This window comes from Patiria miniata, unplaced genomic scaffold (assembly GCF_015706575.1).
Source record: "Patiria miniata isolate m_02_andy unplaced genomic scaffold, ASM1570657v1 HiC_scaffold_1, whole genome shotgun sequence".
NCBI classification, from domain to species: Eukaryota; Metazoa; Echinodermata; class Asteroidea; order Valvatida; family Asterinidae; genus Patiria; species Patiria miniata.
In genome coordinates, this window is record NW_024037047.1 from 21,221,578 (window position 1) to 21,244,183 (window position 22,606).

Sequence of the window (22,606 nt, forward strand, 5' to 3'; positions counted from 1 at the left end):
TGATGACCTTCTATGTAAAACGTAGGTCAAGCTAGTCCGCACACAGTCTGAGTGTGCGGAGATCAAATGTCGTCTGCGGCAATGTAGTGTAAGTGAAGTGGGCGTGCGGTGTGCATGCATGCGTTGTGTCGTAATTAGTTTTTCTTTTGCCATGGGTTCAAGCACTGTGCATGTATCATTTTGGAGAAAGTTTTGTTTCGTGTTGAGTTTAGGTTTGGTAACATTTTCTTAGAATACAAGGGGAAATCGTGGACTTTCTTAGTTTGCATGGGTGCATGCATGGTTCAGGGGAAGTGGGAACAATTTTGGAAAATTTCACAAAATTTAAATCACGTGAAGAAATGTGATGAAAATGTGTGAGGTTTTTTTGTTTGTGGTAGAAAGATTTCTAAATTGGGTAAATTAAAAAGAATGACAATTTTCTAAGAACTTTGTTAGGAAGGTAGCGGTAGGAATGCATTAAAAACACACTGAGAAGTCTGTTTTTGGAAAATTTGGGATATTTTATTGTATTCGGATGCCTGGTAATCTGTAAATCTCACTCAGCTCAATAGCTTCCAATGGCATTCCATGGACAGCTATAAAAATGGGTTTGTTTAGTAAATGAACATGCATAACTTCTGATAGCATGGATCAATTTCAGTAATTCTTTTTTCCGATAAGTGGAAGAACATGCTTTCAAGACACTTCATTGGTGTATCAAAATTGATTGCTTTTTTAAGAAAAAAGGAATCATGAATCCAGGTCATTTTCTTTTTGACTAACCCTGTACATTGAGGTATTTTGTTAAAGAAAAATTGCAAATTAAATAGACTTACATGTAAACAAGATTAGGTTGGAAAAGTCCTCTCCAAAAGTGTCTCCAGTAACCTTCAGCTCATAATTAGTAAAGGTGTGACCGTGCTGTTAACTTGTGTTCTATGAATGTGTTAATGCAGTTTCAATAACTCATGCGTTACATGTTAAGTCCAAAGCGATTAGAATTAATTTTCAAATTGCGCGGAAATGTCATTGTGCCATGAAAGGTTATGGTCGGAGGTTTTATTCCAATTTTTTGACATTGCATGGGAAATGACGTGCATGACATGAAATGACGTGGGTTCATTTATATATAGACTCACAGATGTACGGTAGGTTTATAATATATGGAATCAGTCAACAAGTACATGTAACCCCCGATACTGAACAATTGAAAGAGCGGCAATATTGCAGCATTTATGCAGGAATACGTAGATTATGTAAACAGTGAAATTCCAACTGGAACCAGCCTATAGTGTCCTTCAAACACAATTTCATAGTTAAATTTCCTGGAAACAGTTGATATGCATCCCCTCTGAATTGTGAAAACTAGAAAGAGTGCCGATATTGAAGGACCACTTAGCGCCATCTTGGAAAAGATGCATGCTAGAAAAATTCAGTTCAGTTCAGTTCACGTTTATTTCCATTCTGCACAGCACAATTGAATATACAAGAAATAACAATATAATTATAAGCAAATATACAATTGTGGCACATACATGGATCATGTACATGAACAGTATGCGGGAACCAGTTAAGTGATCTTCATACGCTCATTGTTAGGTGACAGCGCCCTCGTGTTTTTACGCACAGAGTCCATTTTGGAGGATTCAGTTGATATTGAAGGACCTGTGAGCGCCATCTTGAAACATACTGTAGATTATATGTATATTAACAATAAATAGCATTCGTGAACCAGAGCAGTGTCCTTCATACTGTCCAGTGGCGTAGCCATGAATTTTTCAGTTGGGGGGGGGGGGGATGGGAAGGTGGCATTGCCATGAATTTTTCAGGGGGGGGGGGGCTGGGGGGCTGGAATATTTCATGGGGGGCGTCATGTATATCGATGATAATTTTTTTAGTTACACTTTAATCACATTTCAGTGAAGGTAAAACAGCGATTTAAAGAAAAACAAGAACGGTGGAGAAACTCAATACATGCATCTATTGTGTTCAGTTGTACAGAGACAGCGGTTGTATTTTATGAGTACAGATTTTTCTTTTAACATATTTGTTTTGTGTTTTCTAGGCCGAGAATGAGCGACTCTACATGTCTAAGACCAAGGAATCAGACTATGGTGGGTGCATCAGCTTTTTCAGACATTATAGTTTACGTGTATATATTTTCTCCATTTGAAGCACCAGCAATGTGGCAATAGAAATGAGAATATTACGCAAAGTGAAATTATGAAATGGTTTAATTTGGTTATGGAGCAATGAAATGCCTTAAGATTTGACTTCATAAAAAAAAAAAGTCAATCCTTTGAATCGAATTTATCTGCAGTCCCAAGAATGAATTCTGTTCAATGCCTTAATCGACATTACATTCTTGGTAGACGCTAAATCAGGATGAAATTTCAATTTTTTTGAGGCAGTAAATATGGCTTAGTAAGTTAATGTGCTCAGTTTAAATCAGCTGATAATCATTCACAAGCAATAGACATGACATTATCAGTCCTTTTCACACTAGACAAATCTCGCGGTATAGGCAGAGATGATGCAGGGTTGAAAACATGCATCGTTTCACAATTGAAGAATTTCAACCCTGCGTCAACCCAAGATTGATTTCGCCCTGGGTTGGACTCAGACCAGGGTGAAAATTTTCAAGGTTGAAATTCTTGCCAGGGTTTAAAACAGTAGTAACTAAGCATGATAAGCTTGATTTGCATGAAACAAGTGTGAAAACGATGCGGCGTTGAACAATCCAAAACTCAACCTGGGGCGGCACTGGGTTCGCCCAGGGTTGAGTTCAGCCCAGGTTGAGAGGCTCACGTGTGAAAAGGGCTTTAGTATTTTGCCCGGCGACTGACTTTTGCTAAGTGAAAAAATTCTGCCCTTGGCAAAGTTGCCACAGATCTGGGAGCCAGACAGAATGTCTAGACCAATTACTTGAGTAAATAAATTACTGGTGAGGAACTTCTAACCCAACAAAACATGCATTAATGAGATACCTGAGCCATATTTCAAAACCCGGATGTGATTTAAGCTTTGGCTGTGGACTTGAGCTTCATGATTTCTGGTACTAAACTTTGGAGATCCTGGCTCATCATTCTATAGTAGAAATCAAGCTGGAATTGTTCCCTTTAATGTGAACCTGAGGCACACAAATGGTCTGGCAGCCAGAGGCAATGTAGTGTGGGTCCAAGACTAGATTTTGAATACAACCAGTCCTAAAAGTGCAGTAAAACCATGGACAATTTCGCCATTGATAAAAATGAATCAAATTCTGTCTTGGGAGAATCGGCAGCGCTACCCAGAAAAATTCTGAGCATACTGGTACATGTACATGTACCTCATATCCACTGTATTCAAGCTAATGCACGCACGTGGGGTACTGGTACATGTACGTGAGCTAACGGTACATATACCTCACATACACTGTAGTCAAGCTAATGCATGCACGTGAGGTACAGTACGTGAGGTGCCGGTTCATGTACACGTACCTCACATACACTGTATTCAAGCTAATACACGCACGTGAGGTACGTGAGCTACTGGTACATGTACCTCACATACACTGTATTCAAGCTAATACACGCACGTGAGGTACGTGAGCTACTGGTACATGTACCTCACATACACTGTATTCGAGCTAATGCATGCACGTGAGGTACATAAGCTACCGGTACATGTACCTCACATACACTGTATTCAAGCCAATAAATGCACGTGAGGTACGTGAGCTACTTGTACATGTACCTCACGTACACTGTATTCAAGCTAATGCACGCACTTGAGGTATGGGAGCTACCGGTACATTGGTTTGGTTTGGTTTTATTTACATACATCTCGTGGCCTGATGGCCAAAGTACCGGTACGTGTACAGTATGTTACAAATAAAAAATATATGCTCACATACACTGTATTCAAGCTAATGCATGCACGTGAGGTACATGAGCTACCAATGTGCTCAGAATTTTTCTGGGTAGCAGAAAGTTTTGATTTGATTGATTTTCTTGATATATCATGCTTTTTAGGGACCAGCTGTAATAGGAAATAATATCCAATTGAGTATTGCAACGAGACAAAGCCAAGGCTAGAAACGATGCCGTGGCTTGAGAAATTGCCCATACTGAATTTTCGCTGCCTCCGTTTACATCTTTAATTCATTGTCGTGTTCTTATTTACTGTTTGCAGCCATTGAGATTGAGAAGCTGAAGAGAGCTGTGGAGTCCCTCCTGGCTGCAAACCATGAGAAGGTAAAAATTGTTTCGTACTTAAAAAAAAACCACCTCCCTTGAGACAAGAAAACACTTCTCTTGAGAATTAAAAAAAGACAAGGGATGTTAAAAAACTTGGTAATTTACCGACCTCAACTGAGGACATATCCTTCCTTGTCATGCTTGTTGGAAGTCATGAATAGGTGAAATCCTTCCATACGGTGACATTGAAACATACCTCCCTTGTACATGTACCTCCCTAGTGAAAAAAATCCCAAATCTTTTAAGACGAATACAGAGCAGCATGAGTAGACTTCACAGTCTTCAATTTTGAAGACGAGCCCACAAAGACTTGAGACTCGACCTCAAGAAGACCATAGGCTTACGCGCATATTAGATCTTTATTAACCCCAGCTCTGCCAGATGCAACAGATGCGTAAAAGTGTGCGGAACCTTATTACATTGTGTAGCTCCATCCTACATACGAGACCTGTTACAACTTCGCAACATGCGACCAGGCCTCAGATCTTCTTCATCACAGATACTTTCTGTTCCCAAAACTTGCCTGGCAAGCTACGGGGACTGAGCCTTTTCCAGCTGTGCACCGCGTCTCTGGAATTCCTTGCCAGACGAGTTAAGGGACACAACTGATACGCCATCTTAAGACTCATCTTTTTAATCTATCATTTAAACCACAGTGATTTGCTAGTGACTGGTGCCTTTGAATGGTTCTCCAGATACTGTGCGCCTTATAAAATTATCTGTTATTATTATTATTAATCAACAAGAGTGCATTAACTGTCGGTTCTGCGGCAATTAAAGTTTAGTCGCATTGAACAATGCCACAGTTGAATCCTGTTGCAGTTGGCAACCAGAGACTCAGAGGCAGTTTTGGACATTTGACCTGATGGATCTTGTTCCTTTGGGCAGGCTTCTCACTTTGACAAATGGCAGGGTTGCTAGCCAATACACCCTTGGACTGTTACATGTAGGATTAACTTCAAAGCGGCAACGGATGTTTTCATTAATTCCTCCCAGGACAGAAAGATTGACGATTTAAAGAAGAGCATCGCTCGGCACCAGAAGGTGCAGGAACTCATGATGGGCGCCCAGGGACGAAAACTTGACGTCAACTCATTGGAGGACGAGGCGATTCGATCCGACAGCTTCTCCACGAGTAGCTCCGTGGGTCTGGCTGATACGGAAGAAAGCCCCAGCATCAAAGATAGACAACCGGAGGTTAGCTGTCTGTCTGTTCCTCTCCGTTTATCTGTCTGTCTGTTTGTTCTTTTGTTTTGTCCCTCCTTTGTGAACATAAACATAAATGGTTGAATTTTTGTTATTTTTGGTTTTTATATCGCCAACCACAGACTCCTACTGATTCAGTGAGCGCTTCAACCACCCCCGAAGTTGAAGTCGCCCTCAGAGTGGACTCGCCTGTCACCACACCGACGGATGGGAGTGCTGACGCTGGCAGGAGCGAACCATTATCGCAGCGGGGGCCGTCGGATGACAGGAAGAATTTCCAGAAGAGGAAGTCGGCGAGCTTGGAGGATATCAAACCAGGAGCGTTGGCTTTTACGGTGAGAGAGAAGCTTTACTCGGCTAATACCCACTGCCAGTCTAGGAACATGGGCATCACTGGGGGGGTGTAATCATTTCGTTTGGCAAATTGCAACGTGTTGGCAAAATCTTGTGTGCAACGTTGGTAAATACAGTGTGTATCAAAGAAAATGCAAACAAAATACAACGGAATGCCAGACGTAGAATGAGGAACCAACATAGATAGGTATGGTTTGAACGATATGCCTTTCCACTTTAAAATGTTTAGCCAGTAAACACAGTTCTAAACACTTTCTTGCTATCGCCTCATGCTAAAAAAGTTTAGCATGTAAACATGTTTACAAACTGATAGCAAGAAAGTGTTTAGAATTGTGTTTACTAGCCAAACACATTTTTGTAGGCCAGGCAATTATCCACACAGAGGCAATTAGTCTACCTTTGTCCCTATGCCCAAAATTCAAAACTTGGTCCCATGGTCAATTTGACCTCTCTCGGAAAATGACTCATAACTCTGTCAAAAATTCTCAAATTTGGACGTTTGATGTCTCATTTTCAAGTGGAAAGGCGTATCTTTCAAACGATACCTATATTCTCTATGCTACGTCTGACATTCTGTTGTATTTTGTTTGCATTTTTTATATACATGTACACACTGTATATTGTTTGATTGTATATTGTCAGATTGTGTCCCCAAGTAGGGCAGATGGTGTCCAGGCTAACATCTGCCAACGTTGGCAACGTTTGTACAATTGGAACCTACTGTCTGCCACCAACGTTGGCGAATGTTGGCAAGATAAGGCCAACAGTCTTTCTGAGCCATTAGCTATGTTTTTCAAAAATGGGCAACAGACACAATTAATGTAATGATTCTGTCAAGGCTATCCAAACACTGACTGTTGTAGGATTGGCATACTGGGCGCCGCCATTTTGACAATTTTTCAATGACAGTATCGTTCCATGTGGGGTTGACACGTCTCATGCCATTAATCCTCTTTTACAGAGCACCCGACTTGGCCAGTTATATTTGACGTTTCATCAAGACTGAACCAGGCTTATTGATCTCTCTTATCTCAAGGTTTATCTCCTTAGGGAAGTTTAGCACCTGTTGAATGCCTACCACCAGCAGGGAACAATTAGTACCGCTTGACTGAACGCCTTGTTAGGCATGCCTGAATCATTCCGCGGAGGCCTAGCACATGGATTATTCATAAATTTAATATCCAACGTTCTATTTGTTTTCGTCGAGTAATGAAACCATGTTTTCTTTTTTTATTGTTTAAATTGATGCACAAACAACAGAAATCCTGAATTTGTCAGACTGTAAGTGTGGTCGCTGCGGCACATGATTTACGTTCACGCATGCGTAAATTGCAGAATGCGAGTGTATGAATACCTACCCAAAGAGCGTGGACTGGCCTCCTGTGGCGTAACTAATTGCCTTAAGGGATTAACCAGATAATGTTACACAAGGCTCAGTCAAAGATAAACATCCAAAACCCTGGTATAAAAAGGGCCCAAGCTTTTAAAAGGGAAACTCACCTCATAGCAGGGCCCAGCTATTGAACACAAACATGTCTGTGCGACTGGAACGCATCCCAGATTAGTATATATGCCAAACTCTTGTTTCCCCCCATTTTTCAGAACGATTCCGATTCGGCAGTCCACCAGCAGGGCTACAGCACCCTCCCCTCCCCCCGCAACAAGACCCGGGAGTTCCAGTTCGCCCAGCCGGCCGCCCCTCCCCCGATCAACGCCCAGCCACCCACCCACGCTGCCACCCTACAAGGTAGCCCAGACACTAGGCAAGGCCGTAAGGACCGGTCCGGGTCCTTCGGTCGGGGGCTGTTTAAAGTCCGGGGCTCTAAGAAGACCTCCAGCGCACCTAACTTGGGTGAGGGCCCATGGCTTTGCATGCTTGCACTCATTTTCACGTTGCACCCCACCGAGTGGTCTGGGCTAGCAAATGCTGACGACATGTCAGGTGTATTTTCTGGTTTAATCATGAAACCAAAAAGAGTTTTCTGTGAAACTGGTTCTGAAACTTTTGATGTGAAAAACATCATGCCTTTCAATGTTGCTTCAGATATAAACTGTTTTCATTTTACTGATGAAACCCTAGATTAGTTATTACTTTGATAAATGTCCATCAAGCCAAGGCTTTCTGGTGTGCCGGTACATTAAAAATGTTTTCTTCAAATATACAGGGTGGATAAAAAAAATGAAACAGAGATATTATTGCTCATTGGAACAGAAGTAGGGCACATGTGAATCAAAGGGAGATATCTTCCGTTAGGGTTGAATCTCCTCTTTAAAAAGACTCCCTGGTCATGTCATTACATTCACGATTGACTGAGTAGTGACCAATTTTATGAAAGGGTCTATTTAGAGAATTGCGCCACTTTTCATTTGTGGTTTTTGTTGTGTCAATTGTCACGGAGTGGTTGCCAAACAAGGCGGGTAGGGAAAAAAAGAGATTTCACGATGAAAAGTGGCGCAAGTCTCTAAAGAGACCCTTTTATAAAATTGGTCACTGCTCAGTCAACCGTGAATGTAATGACATGATCAGCGTGTCATTTTAAAGAGGCGATTTAACCCTAACAGAGGATATCTCCCTTTGATTCACATGTGCCCTACTTCTGTTCCAATTAGCAATAATATCTCGGTTTCCTTTTTTTAATCCACCCTGTATATTAAAAAAAAACGTTGTTTGAAGAAAAAAAAATGTCTTTTTACACTTGAGTTTTGCCAATAAATCCATAAACAGTTACCAAACCTACCCTATCCCAAAATAAACATACGGAGAATTACCTTTGGAAACATTCATTGGAAAGTGAGGACTTTTATTTAAATGTGTCTTTCACTAAAGATTTCAAATAAATATTAGTCACTCTTCTGTGACTTATTTGGGTTGTGAAAATGATATTTTATCTAAAACTGAACACCAGAAAGTTACTGTGCCTTTCCAGTGGTTTTTAGATATCAAATTTGAAAAGAATTGTTTAAGCTGAGATGTCATTGCACTTGGAAGCTCGGACCACACTTAACACATATCATCTGTCTTTATTTGCTTGATATTCAATGTTGTGTCGTCCAAGTGTTCATCGTGTTTATACATTTCAACGTGGAATGTTACCTCAGTGTCTGTAGCATGGTTGATATACTACACTGCCCCGAGGGTATGTATGTTTCCAAATTGTTGACCGATTCCATCCTGATCTGGAATAAACTCAGCGCCCCCAGTCCGCCCCCCCCCCCCCCCCCCCCCCACTGAAAATTTGGTATCCGGAGAAAAGCACAGCCATATCAGTTACCGTGATTAGCTGGAAGAACATAAAGTCCTTTTTTTATGCGATTTTGTGCGTATTTTCCACCAAAACTCTTTTTTTTCCTCGAGTGGCTGTTTATTGTAACATCCCTTGGAAACTGAATAGTGGTAGTTATTGTGCAATGTAGCCATGATAAACGTTTTGAACAGTGCCACCCCCATGGGAAGATGGTGTCCAGTCCCAGTGAAAAAAAGAAGACCCTGTCTACCTTTCAGCACTGATGAAATATTTGGGCGCCCCTCCATTGTAACCTCAAGGCCCCCCCCCCCCCATGATGAGAACCCTGGCTACACCGCTGAGTAAACTACAAGGTGTTAAAGTGAAAGTCGTTTTTCCAAATTGATGGAGGACGGTCACCATTACTAAAAAAAAAAAGTATCACCCTCATCTGTATATTTATCCCTTGATATGTTGGATGTACGTTTGTACAGTCTATCAGTGGCATGGTGGTTTTGTAATGTCCTGCCTGGAGGTATGTATGTATTTGAATCACTAAAATAAGATTAAACTTTGTTTGCATGATGTAACACCACACTACACTGCACGAAGGTATGTAGGAAGTGAAGAAAAAAAAAACTGCACCAGCACAGTACACTTTGCATGGCATGAAACCTCAATTGTACGGATCAATTGCACTTTAAAAACTTTCTTTTTACAAAGCACAGATTCACAAATTTGTAATTTCCTTTATAAGAACTAAAAACAATCTACACTCAACCAAAAAAGAAAGTCCCCCTTGATACTTTTTTGTCTAACTCAAAAACTACTGGGCACATCTTGCTCAAATTACAACTAATCAGTACAGAAATTCCTTAGCAATCCAGCCATACTCTTTATTTGGCCCAAAACAGTGATAATGTGTACAAAATTATGCAATTTATGACAAATGGTACCGAAGAAAAGGTTGCACTTTCGTATACGTGCAAGGTGAGTGTGAACCACAACATGCACGCAAAGCGCAACGGTTTTCGGTATCATTTGTCATAAATTGCATGAATTCGTACATATTATCACTGTTTTGGGCCCAGTTAAGAGTATGGCTGGATTGCTAAGGAATTTCTGTACTGAATAGTCGTTATTTGAGCAAGAGATTTGCTCAGTAGTTTTTGAGTTAGACAAAAAAGGATTGAGAAGAGGGGACTTTCTTTTTTGGTTGAGTGTAGGTCTAGTTCTTGGTTTTCAAAACCATTTTAATCTCCTTGGAATGGCTGTGACACTTTCTGTGCACACACAAAAACAGATACATGTATGTTCATGCAGTCGGGCAGCGGTGGTTGACAAATTAGGGTTCTAAATTTCCCCTGTGAAACATATTTTTTTTTAATTTTCCTGTACTTCTGAGAAGTCTGGAGACAATTTGGCAAGTAAACCTTTCCATTTTAGAAAATTGTTAACAATATACATTCAGTACATGTACAGTGTGCAGTTGACAGGTATTGAGTTCATTGAAACAACCATAGAAATACATCTACACAATTCATGGTGCACAGACTTTGCTTTTTCTAAAAGTGAAGTTATGATCAAGCTGGAAGGTGTGGTAAGTGATTGCAGTGTTGAGAATTGCCGCTACCATGAGCAAGATATCTGCTTGCACCATCCACCATCACGCACATCTTGCACAAGCAGATTTCACCACCCCTGCTCCAGTCCTGATTGCTATCACTCCCATTCTGTATTTCTTCCCGTTTTCTGGACTTTGTGCTTCTGTGTTTGATTGAATAATAGAATCATGTCCGTCATGTGCTCGTCCTCTGGGTTGGTGCACATTGAAAATTCGTCCTGCAGTGTGCATTTTGCACTAGCGAACCAGCGTGGGCGGGCCGTCATCACGTTATGGGGAAGTTTTTATTGTTAGGCAAATTGACCTATCGCTGTTTGTGAGTTAGCCACGCCCCTTAGACAACCCTATGGAGTTTTTGCACACTAAATTTTGTTTGTCTCAGATTTTGCGGGTTCCGCGTCTGTAAATTTGCATATCATGTAATTGGACAATGTTTCCCAAATTGCATTGATTCTTCCACGATTCTATCGCAATAGGTCAATTGGGACCGAGTAATGGGGACTTTCTCCTGTCCCCACAGCATATTTAGTCCCCATAGTACCATGGGACAACTCCTGTGTAGTCCCCAGAACTACGGAACAAATATTGGTGTGTACAGATGTGGTATAACACCCCCCCCCTTCCAACCAAAAGAAAAGGCATACAAAATTGAGATCCCTTCCCATTTTCATGTCTTCATTTCCGCCCATGCTTTGACCTTAGCTTAAAACGGGTATTCTGGGTTCTTTCACCCTACTCTCCCGCACTCAGCCCATCCTACACCCCCACCCAACATTCTCTCCCCATCCCATCCCCCACCGTCACTCAACCATCTCTTCCCGCCCCCACACAACCTTATCCCCCACTCCAACCCAATCTTCTTCCCCTCCTCCCCCATCATTTATTCATGCAGTTCTGTACATCATGCACACTTTGATGAGCACATCGCATTTTATGCAAATTATCATGATAATCAAGAAGAGCACAAGATGGTTTCTACTCTACATATTGTCAGTATTGTCACATACTCTACAAACACATATGCAAATTGATCAGATCTCATGCATTATTCATTTAATAGGGCTGCACCAGATTTCATCAAACTCTTCGTAACTTACGATGCATCGCAGCGCTGCGACGCGTCGTATCCCTACGATGCATCGCAGCTGCGACGCGTCCAACGATCCATTTCACAAAACACGTCGTAAATGCGACGCATCGTATGTGTATTTATAGCACAACTGGGTGACTGTTTTATGTATTTAGTCAGCGTACAGTAAATAGCCGTCTGATATTCAACAAAGAGTCGTCGGATCTCAGCTCGAAATTTGTGAAAACGTTAGACAAAATGGCGGTCGTGCGATGCAATTTTGAAGAAAAATAAGCTCTCAGTGGACTGTATAGCTACCTTGAAATTTCAACTGCAATATTCCAGTCTAATTTATAATTATTTAATGAATTTTTTATTTACAACTTTGCAGACATTGCCTCGGTATTATATCTCGTTTATGTAATGTTTATGGCATTAAACTGGCTAAGAAAAGGGACTCTTCTTATTTTGTGATGACCACTAGACACGTCGTAACTTGCGACGTGTTTTAAGCTGTTGTCAAGGAACTTACGACGCGTTAAACACATCGCAACTTTCGTGAAATGGAAGATACGATGCGTCGCGAGTTGCGACATGTTACACATTGTTACTCGAGTTGTGACGCGTCGCAGCGCTTCGTGAAATCGGGTGCAAGACTGAATTACAATGTACCAGTATCAACCAGGCACATTTTTTTCCGGGTTTGAAGAATGCACTTGATCGCTGATGCATATTCATCAAGAGAGGAGTGACATTTGCAGAATGCTTTTGCACATCACCTGCACATGTAGAAATTAGGCAAACACTCATACATATTCATAAAAAGTCACCAAAGCACATGTCAGCACTTTATGCAAAGCAGCCAGGGCCTGAATATTCAATAAAGGGTGGGGCTATATTTTACGGGGGGGGGGGGGGTTATAATTTGTTGTAACAAGCTTTTATTACATACAACAACACATTGTATGTTGTGTTGAATTTAACTTCTTTTGTATTTGCATGCGTTTTGATTGTTGCAAGCTTGGTATGCTTTTATTTGCAATCTGTCCTGCATGATTTTATTATTAACTCTTGGATTTTTTTCTTTAATCCAATGGAATAAAGTAACAAAGGTTTGGTGTAACAAGTAATTGTTTATTCAAGTACCCTTTTATTAATGCTTCAGATAGTACCACATTTTAGAACAATTTATTTCATCAGAAATAACAAACATGAAAAACAGAAAACCGGAATTGTTTTGGGATAAATGTTGGTTGGAAATTTTTTTTCCAACTTCACTGTTTAAACATGTAAGCATCTATTGCATGAAAGTTTTTACATAATTTTTGAATTATTTAGTAGAAAAATTTGATTTCTCTCGTTTCATGTTGATGAATACAAGTAATTTTGGCATCCAGTATAAAAGCACACTTGAAGTTGTTATAATTATTGTTGATCTGATAAAAGCGCACTGTACACATTTCTAAAATTTGGACACTTTGTGAATTTATCGATGTCATAACTGGATCTGTTGCCATGGTAAACCAGCTTCCACAGAATCGGACGGAGAGGACATCGTCCGACGGAACAGGAAGGTGAACTTTGCCGACTGCCCATCGCACTTAACCCCGCCCACCGAGAGGAGGAAAAAGAAAGTGGGCATCAAGAAACTGTTTGGAAAGTAAGTGAGTTTGGGAAAGAAAGAAGAATGGTAATAAGAAGGAAAAAAACTAGAGTTTGTTTCTGCATTCAATAGGGGACGTTGAACAATAGAGGACAATAGGATCCCCAATTCCTGAGAGGTCCCCAATTTGGATTCTTGTACAAACATATGGGAGGTCTTCCTAAAAGAAAGTGGGCATCAACAAACTATTTGGAAAGTAAGTAAGTTTGGGAAAGAAAGAAGAATGGTAAAAAGAAGGGAAAAAAACTAGAGTTTGTTTCTGCATTAAAATAGGGGACGTTGAACAATAGAGGACAATAGGGTCCCCAATTCCTGAGAGGTCCTCAATTTGGATTCGCGTACAAAACATATGGGAGGTCTTCCTAAAAAGTACAAGCACAAGAGGGACAATAGAGGGATCCACGATAGCAGGCAAATACACACTTGTCTGTTCCTGCATGGCATTACGCCTGAGGACAGACAACAAAAGGAGCACAAAGGGGCCATTGATCCTCGAAGGAAGGTGCCTATTGTCCTCGAACGCAGGTTTGTGTGCTTAGTCTATGGGAGAGTGTTATATTACAGGGACAAAGGAAAACACAAAGCCAATCCTCGGAAGCATAGCAAAAAACGACTATGTGAGTTTGTAAGTGTATCAGGCCTGTAGTAATATACCTATTATTCGACTGGTCACACTACAAAATGCCACAGATCTGTCTCAAGACTACAACTTAACGAGGATTTTATTTTTTAACAGGCTACAATTTATTTTCCTTCTCAATAATTTGTGGGGAATTTGGTATGTACTATGTGTGGTGCCCAGTAGGTACAACATGTATCTGAAAGAAGCTTTGGTAAACAAACATTCTCGGTAGGTTGAAGAGAAGCAACTCTGCATCCTTAACCTTTGAGGAGGATGATGACGATGCGCCAGTGGAGTTCCGTCGTGGTGGGCGTTTCAGGGCGACGGCTGGTCCGAGACTTGGCTTGCCTGGGCTTCGTGTAAATAGGTCAGTTGAAAGGACAAGAAAGGGTTGATTATTTAATTGACATTCAGTGGAATTTTGCCTCTGGAAGAAGTTAATTTTAATAATGACTTTAAAAAAGATTTATGTTTAAAACAAAAACTTGACATTTTGACTGTTTCTCAAAGGCAGGGAATGACTATGATAGATTATTCCTATGCTGATGCAGTTTTACTTGCCTGGTATAACATGAGGTTGTACAAGAGGCTGTAAAAAACACAAAATCCAAAATTGTCGTTGTTGGGACTCAAATCCAATACGGACATCTTGCCACTTGACTGCCAATCTTGCTGTTATCATATGGCAGGTTTTGAATCTGATATACCGGCTGGTATTTCAATCAATTACTGTTTGGACAGGTGGAACTTTTGCGTTAGGGACATGTAAATTCAGATTGCTTTTTATTTAAACCGTGACCGACATAATTTAGTAAGTAGTGTATACTCATTGCTGTCTGATTACTCTCAAGAAAAACAAATCACTAGCTAATACCTGCATGGAACTCAAACCCTTCGACTTCCTACTTGTTGGTGGAGATGTCTTTAGTACCACTCAACCACCGAGCTTGCTGTGGTTGGTTTGCAAGTTCTGTCTGATGAACAGTAGAACGCCGCTAAGACAAACGCTGCAATACAGAATATTTGGCTATGACAGACATCCCATTTGGATCCCACAGTTTATGTACAGTGGGACGTTGTTATACTGAACACCGCTATAACAAACTTTTGGCTATACCGAAAACCATCCTTGGCTACCGATTGTTGTGTACAAAAACGTACAAGTTTTTTTAACAATGTTCCAAAAATGTCAGGAGAAGAGCAACAAGTGGCTATTATTTCCCCAAGGAATAGAAGGGGAAAGCCACCCATTGCTGTAGGTAGTAGGCTCAAAAACTGTGTAATTACATAATTCAATAGTCGGCACGTGTTCAAAGTCGTCTTACAGGGCGGGCAGGGTGAAGTTCTGAAGGGCGCTATTTGTTGAAAAGTGAGTACCGGAGCACCGGCAGCTTAAAATCGCTATACCAAATGATCGCTAATATTACGAACAATTTCTGTGGATCCCGGGGTGTTCGTTATAGAGGCATTCCACTGTACGCCATTATTGACCATTGGCTACCAAATTTGCTACCACTATACCGAACAGCATTTGGTGGACCCTTTTATATTGATTATAGAGAACTTCTAATGTAGTACCATTTTTTATTTCAATTGCAGAGATATCGACGCCCCTTTCGCCAAGTGGGAGGGTGACCAGGTAGCGGCCTGGTTGCATGAGATGGGATTGAGCCAGTACATGTCCATGTGTCGCGTCTGGGTCAAGAACGGAGCCACGCTCCTCAAAGCATCGCCCCTGGACCTTGAGAGGGTGAGACCATTTGTTCACTTCACTGACTTCTGTCTTTCCGAATAAGGCTTGTGCTAAAAAAAGTTGCCTTAAGATGCTCTGAACATGAATTTGCTTAGTGCCAAAATAAAAAATTTCAGCAAATGACAAGTTTCCAGCAGAAATGACATTGGATTTGTATCACTCATTACTAGTACCCAGTTTGTTTCTTTCTCATCAAGAAAGAAACTTTTCTGCTGAATAGTTCCATGAAACGGCACATTGAGCAAGTAGTTTTAGCACAAGGGCTGAAAAAGGGTACAAAAATCTGTTAAAAGGCACATTTCACAAATACCAGGCCTTTTTTGGTTTATTCCAGAGGTACCAGTATCCTCCCTGTACCCGATAGCTGACTGACAGACTCACCGACTGACAGCCACTTTTGAGCTGGGCAGTACTATTGTATAGGATTACCCTGTTTCGGCAATGAGCTAAATCCGGCCCATTATGTAGACCATATGCATGAAAAGACTTCCAGTGAATAGGCATTCTGAATCAATTGAATAGAATGGTGTGTGCTTTGGGACCAGCTTTACCAGGCCTGCCTTACTTTGTGTTCGCAGGAATTGGGAGTCAAGAACGTCCTCCATCGCAAGAAGCTCCAGTTAGCCATTCAGGCCATGGGCTCGGAAGAAGAGGACCGATTCAGCACGCTGGACTACCACTGGGTGACCAGATGGCTGGACGACGTGGGTCTACCTCAGTACAAGGATGCCTTCAATGAAGCCAGGATTGATGGGAGAATGCTGCACTACCTGACTGTGGTAAGTGTTACAGAGAAACCGAGACTTTGTCTCCAGCTTTGGCTTTGTCTGTATGGAATTATTCTTAATTTTGGCCTTTGTATAATAAAATTTGATGTTACTGGAGCAGAACTTGGACCTGTATTGAGCCAAAGTTGCCTTCAAGTCAGGAGCTTAAACTAAATTTGAGCCTGGAGCCAAAGCTGAAGACAGAGCTAAGTTTTGGGAATGTCTCAACACTGTCTCAACTTTCAAATCAAGTCAGAGAACACTCTACACAGAGTTTGGCAAACTTGCTGGAACACCCACAGTTTTTGTAAGGATAGGTTTTTTTTTCTTTTTTGATTTTCTTAGATTTTTGTATCTTTGAAGTCAGTTACATAACAGTCACCAATTTTCAACCTTAATGATATCAGATTGGTTGAAATGTGGCACACATGCAGTCATTCATCCAATTATGTGAACATTGCAACCATGTCATGACAATGTCATTGGTTCTTGCACGGTGATCTCATGAATTTATAAATAGTTCAGGTTGTCTTATAAATGATGCATATATACACATATTGTTTCTTGCACTATGACCTACTGAATATTCAATTAGGTCAGGATGACCTGATGATGTACAATGTTGGTTCTTGCATTATGACCTAATGAATATTTACTTCAGGATGATCAAATGCATGAAGATATGTATTGTCGAGCTATGACCTCATGAATATGTAATTATTCCAGGATGACTTGATGATGTACAATAATATTGGTTCCTTTACTTTGACCTGATGAATAATTCATTATTCCAGGATGACCTTCTTTTGATGCGGGTTACTAGCGGCATGCACCATGTCAGTATTATGCGGGGAATCCAGTGCCTAAGGCTGTACAACTTCCAGCCCAATTGCCTCCGACGTCGACCGACAGACGAAGTAAGCATATGTGTCGTTCTAATCCCCTTCCTTTCACAGCGTAAAGGGAAAGTCCCAAGCATGCCAAGAAACTACAACTTTCAGAAGATAAACAAAACATTAACACATTTGTTTTGAGTAATTTTGTGTAGTATTGAGTAAGGCCATATCACAGCATCAATTGTAATGGTTGTTAGAATGCCTGAAGCTCATGCAGCATTTGTTAACCGTTAAGGATAATAAACCGATCGGTTAAGCCACGCCCTTTGATGCTTTGACCAATTACAGCCATGAATGTGCAACCAAAAGTCTGACGAAAATCCAGTATTTGCACTTGTGTATAATGTGCAGCTGGAACATACAGTGCAACACTGGAGAGGTGTACATGTTTAATGGTGTGCATTAACGGGTAAAACGACAACCGGGTACCCTTCTGAAGTAAAACACAGGTACCCAGGTACCCGTAAAAGAAACCCAACCCCAAATTCAAATCCTGGAAATTGCCAGAGTGGATATATAGCTTAACGGTGTAAACTGGAACTGCGAGTATGTGGTACGTTGAAATGCACATGAATGTGAAATCTGTTTTGGTTATAAAGTTGGGTATGGGTACCCACTCCCATATTCGGAATTCGGATCCTGACATCAGCGCTCGGATACTCGAGTATCCGGTTTCGATACACACACCTAGTGTTGTTTCTCCTGTTCAGAGTGGCCTGGGCTTATAAGTAAACAGTCTTTTCACTTTGAGAACTGAGTGACGAACTTTGTATTCAATTCCTCCAATAAATCACAGATAATCAGGTTTAAGACTATGACTCAGCATTACGTAAAATAAACAGATGATTTTTTTTACTTCAGATTTGTACCAGTTGGCAGTTGCATATCAGCTCATGACCATTTGTTTTCTTTCACAGAATTGGTTTACTGAGGTTAAAACAATGCCCCCTTGGAGTTCAGAATTGGTAATCAAACAAACAAACAAACAGCTAGTGGGGCATGCTCAGTGTGGAGTTGGTTGTTGCTATTGCACGGTTGTTACATCGCAGATCTCAAAATATGGATTTTTGGGCTAACAAGCCATGACATCCTCCTGCAAAGTTAGGCTGCGCAAGAATTTCTTTGCTGTCACTGGCAAAAAACCCACATGTCTTCTATGGGAAAAGGCTTCAGCCACGTCTATAGGGGCATGTGTAATAGAAAGCCGTAGTCATGTAATTTACACAGAGCTTTTAAGGTCATTTGCGACATGCTCTCCATGTACATGTAACTGTACTGGTTTTCTCTGCCATGAGCAGGTTGAGAATAGGGCTTTCCAGTTTGGAATAATTTAGTATTCGATTACTCAAACTGCGTCAGGCCGAGTATTTGGATATTCAGAACTGCCAGCTGCTACTTCGTGCTTGCGCCATTCAAATGTTGCAAGATGAGCGTGCCAGTTAAAATTTGCGTGCGGCGATCGATATGGGGTGCAGGAGTTGTTTGCAGTAATTATTTTTAGGGGTTTAATGCTAAAATGATGTTAACAATGAACTGCCGTCAGCCAAAAACAATTGAAGTTGACAAAAGAGTGGCACCTGACAATTAAAGCACCGCAACTTTACGATAAAATAACATCACAGCTGTGTGTGTACCGGTATATGCGTATTTTACTTTTTCCCTGAATATTCTAAACGGCAAAACTGAACAAATTAAGTTTAAACAAGTGAAAAAGTTTATGTTGCATTCCAGCGCACATTTAAGCCTGAATTTGGGAAATTACTGCCTCATAATTATCCTATTTTGAGATCTGTGATTGTGTTGGTGGCGTTCTGTGTAATATTGTCCAATTTCATTGGAAAGTCCCAAAAATTACAAACTTATATACTACTGGTGCATGTAGTTGTTATGTTTAGATTTAATTGTCGACTGTGTCTATTTTGTATCTTTACAAAAAAGACCAAAATAAGTACACAGATGAGATTCAGTGCCTGCAGTTGCACTTGTTTTTTGGACCAGCCTGCTTCATTTGGTGGTGATCAGGTTTTCAAACCACAGACAGTCCCTTTAATTCAGTAATATGGTAATGCACAGTTAATACTTTGGTGTCATTTGTACTTATGGTGTATGCATTGCTTAAAGGAACTGCCTGTTCTACTTGTCTGTGAGTGGGGTTTCAAAGTGTACTTGCATTGGAGGAAGTGTAATAAATATTTCAATCGAGAGTGAAAATGAAAAAAAATCCAGACAATTTACATTTAGAAAACATGCCGGTACATTTATGAAAGGTTTATGACCACTTCAACAGGAAGTTATACATGTAAGTGGAAATATTTTTATACACTGAACAGTGATCTTAGTGGTGTGGAGGTTTGGGAGCAGTAGTGCTCAGCATCATGATGTGATTTATATGTACAGAGTAGGGAATAGAATAGCCTTCTTCACATTGTGTACTGTGACCCTACTTTGCATGGTTTCACAGGAACTTACATGTATTCCTGAATGCCTTGTGGACAGACCTTTACTTGTAGGTTCAGAATTTATTGACCTTCAGTACTTTATACTCATCAATGTATCTCTGCAGTGTCATCTGTTGTGCTCTTTGTGGTTATCATAGTGTATGATCAACATCTTGCAATTTGTATCCCTGAGAATGTGATCTAGTGCCCAACCAAAGCATTATTAGATGTACTTTTGCTGTCATTGCCAATTCTAATTTGTCTTTTTTGCATCTCGTATTTTTTGTCCTTAATTGTCATTTTGTAACAGTTGCTTTTTTTTTCACTGTCGTCAATACCAATGTCTGTCATTGCTGCTATTGTTTTTCATTACCATCTCCATCGCCATTGTCATATCATTGTCACTGCTGTCATTGCCATTTTAGGCATCATCTTAACCCCTTAATGCCGGCTGACTGCGGTGACCGCAGCTCAATGAAGGGCAATGAGCCGGGGAACGCTGTGGCCGCATTCCTGCTGGCCATTCAAGGACAATAGTCAAATGCCTGCATGTACACATTCCACTCAAAGTGCAGTTGTCGGTTGCCGAACCAAACTGGCGTCAAGGGGTTATATGCCGTTCTCATCGCTGCCATTGTCATATTAACCCTCCTAGTGGAAAGCCAATATTTAGAGCAATATGTAATTTGACCTATTATAAAAAATCCAGCAGGTCAGTTTCAAGTGAAGGGATACAAAGTGTTTATAACTGTGTCACACACAGAGTCACTGCACACAAAGAAAACAGCACCTTGGAGAGCAGTGAAGCATTACTGAACCTGCCTGCTTGCCCTGAGCTTAACCACGCAGAATTGTGCACGGAAATATCCACACTCCACAGAACATTGCCTCAAGGAATTTGAAGTTTGGGTGATACTGTAAATATACTGGTATGGGCAAAAGTGGTCTCGCAAAACTTGAAGAGTTGTGAAGCACAGAAGACTAGGAGGGTTAATCATTGTCATTGAATGTTGTCATCATCATTGCCATTCACATTACCATTTTCGTTCTCATTATTATTGCCATTGTGTCGTCAGTCATCTTCATTTTCATCATTTTGTCACCTTCCCCATTTCAACCATCAATCTTACAAAATGGGAGACTTCTGAGATGCTTGGTGGCAAAAACACACGGGTCCTTTTCAGTTATTTACGTCAAATTCAACCCTTTTAGAGGTGAAGCGACATAAATGATGCTCATGGTTCAGAGGTGCATTGTAGAACAACACTTTTGTTGCTTTACAAAGCCTTTGTTTTGACAATATTTATCAATTAATCCAACGACGGCCACTTGAGAGCAGCAGAATACTGACTTAACCCTAACCTTGCCAGACGCAGCACAGTGCATCAGGTGGAAAAGTCTGGTGCACTTGGATGCATTCAGCTACCAACACCAGTGCATAAATGACCACTTCTGAGACAATGAGAGCTAGTCCCATAGAACAATGCCACAGTTGTATCCTGCTGCATTCGGTGACCATAGACTCTGAGGCAGTTTGGCCTTGAGACTCTTTGCCTGATGGATCTTGCTACACTCGGCAAGCTTGTCACTTTATAGACAAGTGTTGCATGTTGCTGTGTTTGGCTTGGTTTCTAGCCAAAAAACCTGGAGGGTTTAAGGGTTCAGCTATTACATGTAAATGTGTGCATGTTGAAAGTGATGCAGACAATAGAAAAGGACAGATGTGTTTGCTGCCACCAACTTCTCAAAAGTCTTCCATTGTCATTATCTTGGCATCGGCATCTGCCAAGGTAATTGCCATGGCATTTGGTTTCAGATTGTACATGCAATATATCTGGTGTTTGATACTAAAGTTAAATATAATAATCACTAGATTTTGCTTGAACTCCATCAGACTTTGAAAAGGTTAAAATGTGGACAATTAACATGTCATGGTGTATTTATCCCGAAGCTGATACTTCCGTTGTCAGGTTTTGTCCGGAACATATTCTGAGCGCAAAAGTCAACATGTACATGCCAGAAACTGCCTTTTGCCCTGTTCCCAGTTCAGACAAAAGAAAGTTTGAGTTAATTTTCATTCTAGTGGAGCTGCTGAGCGAAAACAATAAATGTATTGATTCTTTAGTGAATAAAAACAGTGTAATACAGTGTAGTACATGTACAGGTGCTAATGGTGTTAAAGTTTTTTTTCTTAACCATAACCTCCTTGATACAATTTTGACAAAAATTTGACCTAAGCAGCGCCACTTTCCATGTACCGTACCAAGGAGGTTATGGTTAAGGTACAACACTTTAAGCACCCTCAGCTTCTGGACTTCATTGTAGTACATTGTGTTTATTGACTGAAGAAGCAATAGGGCCTACAAACCATAGGATCGAGTGGGCGGTTTCAGGCGCTACAGTGAATAAATAGGCAAGCAGTGTCGGGTGTAACAGTGACTTAAGGGTCAATTACATGTAGAAACTAAAGTGTTTACCCCTTGGTTGTGTTATATTTTGTTCTCCGGTGTATAGCCTTACGAAGCAGGACGTGAGGTCCTGCTATGGACAAACCACAGGGTCATGGAATGGTTACGGACGGTGGACCTGTCAGAGTACGCGCCAAACCTCAGGGGCAGTGGCATCCACGGAGCCCTTATGGTAAGCAACAGTAGCCACAGCGCGGTCATCCAATCCCCACACTAAAACAAAATGTGCAAAGTGTGAAACAAGCTTACAAGCCTGAAGAAAGCCATGGAGGGAGAACAATAATAATAATAATAATAACAAC

The 22,606-nt window shown here is 40.9% G+C and overlaps 1 protein-coding gene across 3 annotated transcripts in view; it reads left to right on the forward strand.

The window, feature by feature from the left end:
- LOC119725430 (liprin-beta-1-like) overlaps positions 1 to 22,606 on the forward strand; it is a 65,665-nt gene that overhangs the window by 39,697 nt on the left and 3,362 nt on the right. Inside the window, exons 8-19 of one of the 3 annotated variants that reach the window (XM_038196839.1) lie at positions 2,048 to 2,096; positions 4,156 to 4,217; positions 5,217 to 5,417; positions 5,549 to 5,761; positions 7,383 to 7,632; positions 13,225 to 13,357; positions 14,215 to 14,349; positions 15,582 to 15,732; positions 16,314 to 16,514; positions 17,297 to 17,419; positions 18,316 to 18,363; positions 22,351 to 22,476. In XM_038196839.1, coding sequence (XP_038052767.1) covers positions 2,048 to 2,096; positions 4,156 to 4,217; positions 5,217 to 5,417; positions 5,549 to 5,761; positions 7,383 to 7,632; positions 13,225 to 13,357; positions 14,215 to 14,349; positions 15,582 to 15,732; positions 16,314 to 16,514; positions 17,297 to 17,419; positions 18,316 to 18,363; positions 22,351 to 22,476 — 1,692 coding nt within the window. The remainder of the gene's footprint in view (positions 1 to 2,047; positions 2,097 to 4,155; positions 4,218 to 5,216; positions 5,418 to 5,548; positions 5,762 to 7,382; positions 7,633 to 13,224; positions 13,358 to 14,214; positions 14,350 to 15,581; positions 15,733 to 16,313; positions 16,515 to 17,296; positions 17,420 to 18,315; positions 18,364 to 22,350; positions 22,477 to 22,606) is intronic. The other 2 variants (XM_038196853.1, XM_038196846.1) reach the window with 2 other exon arrangements.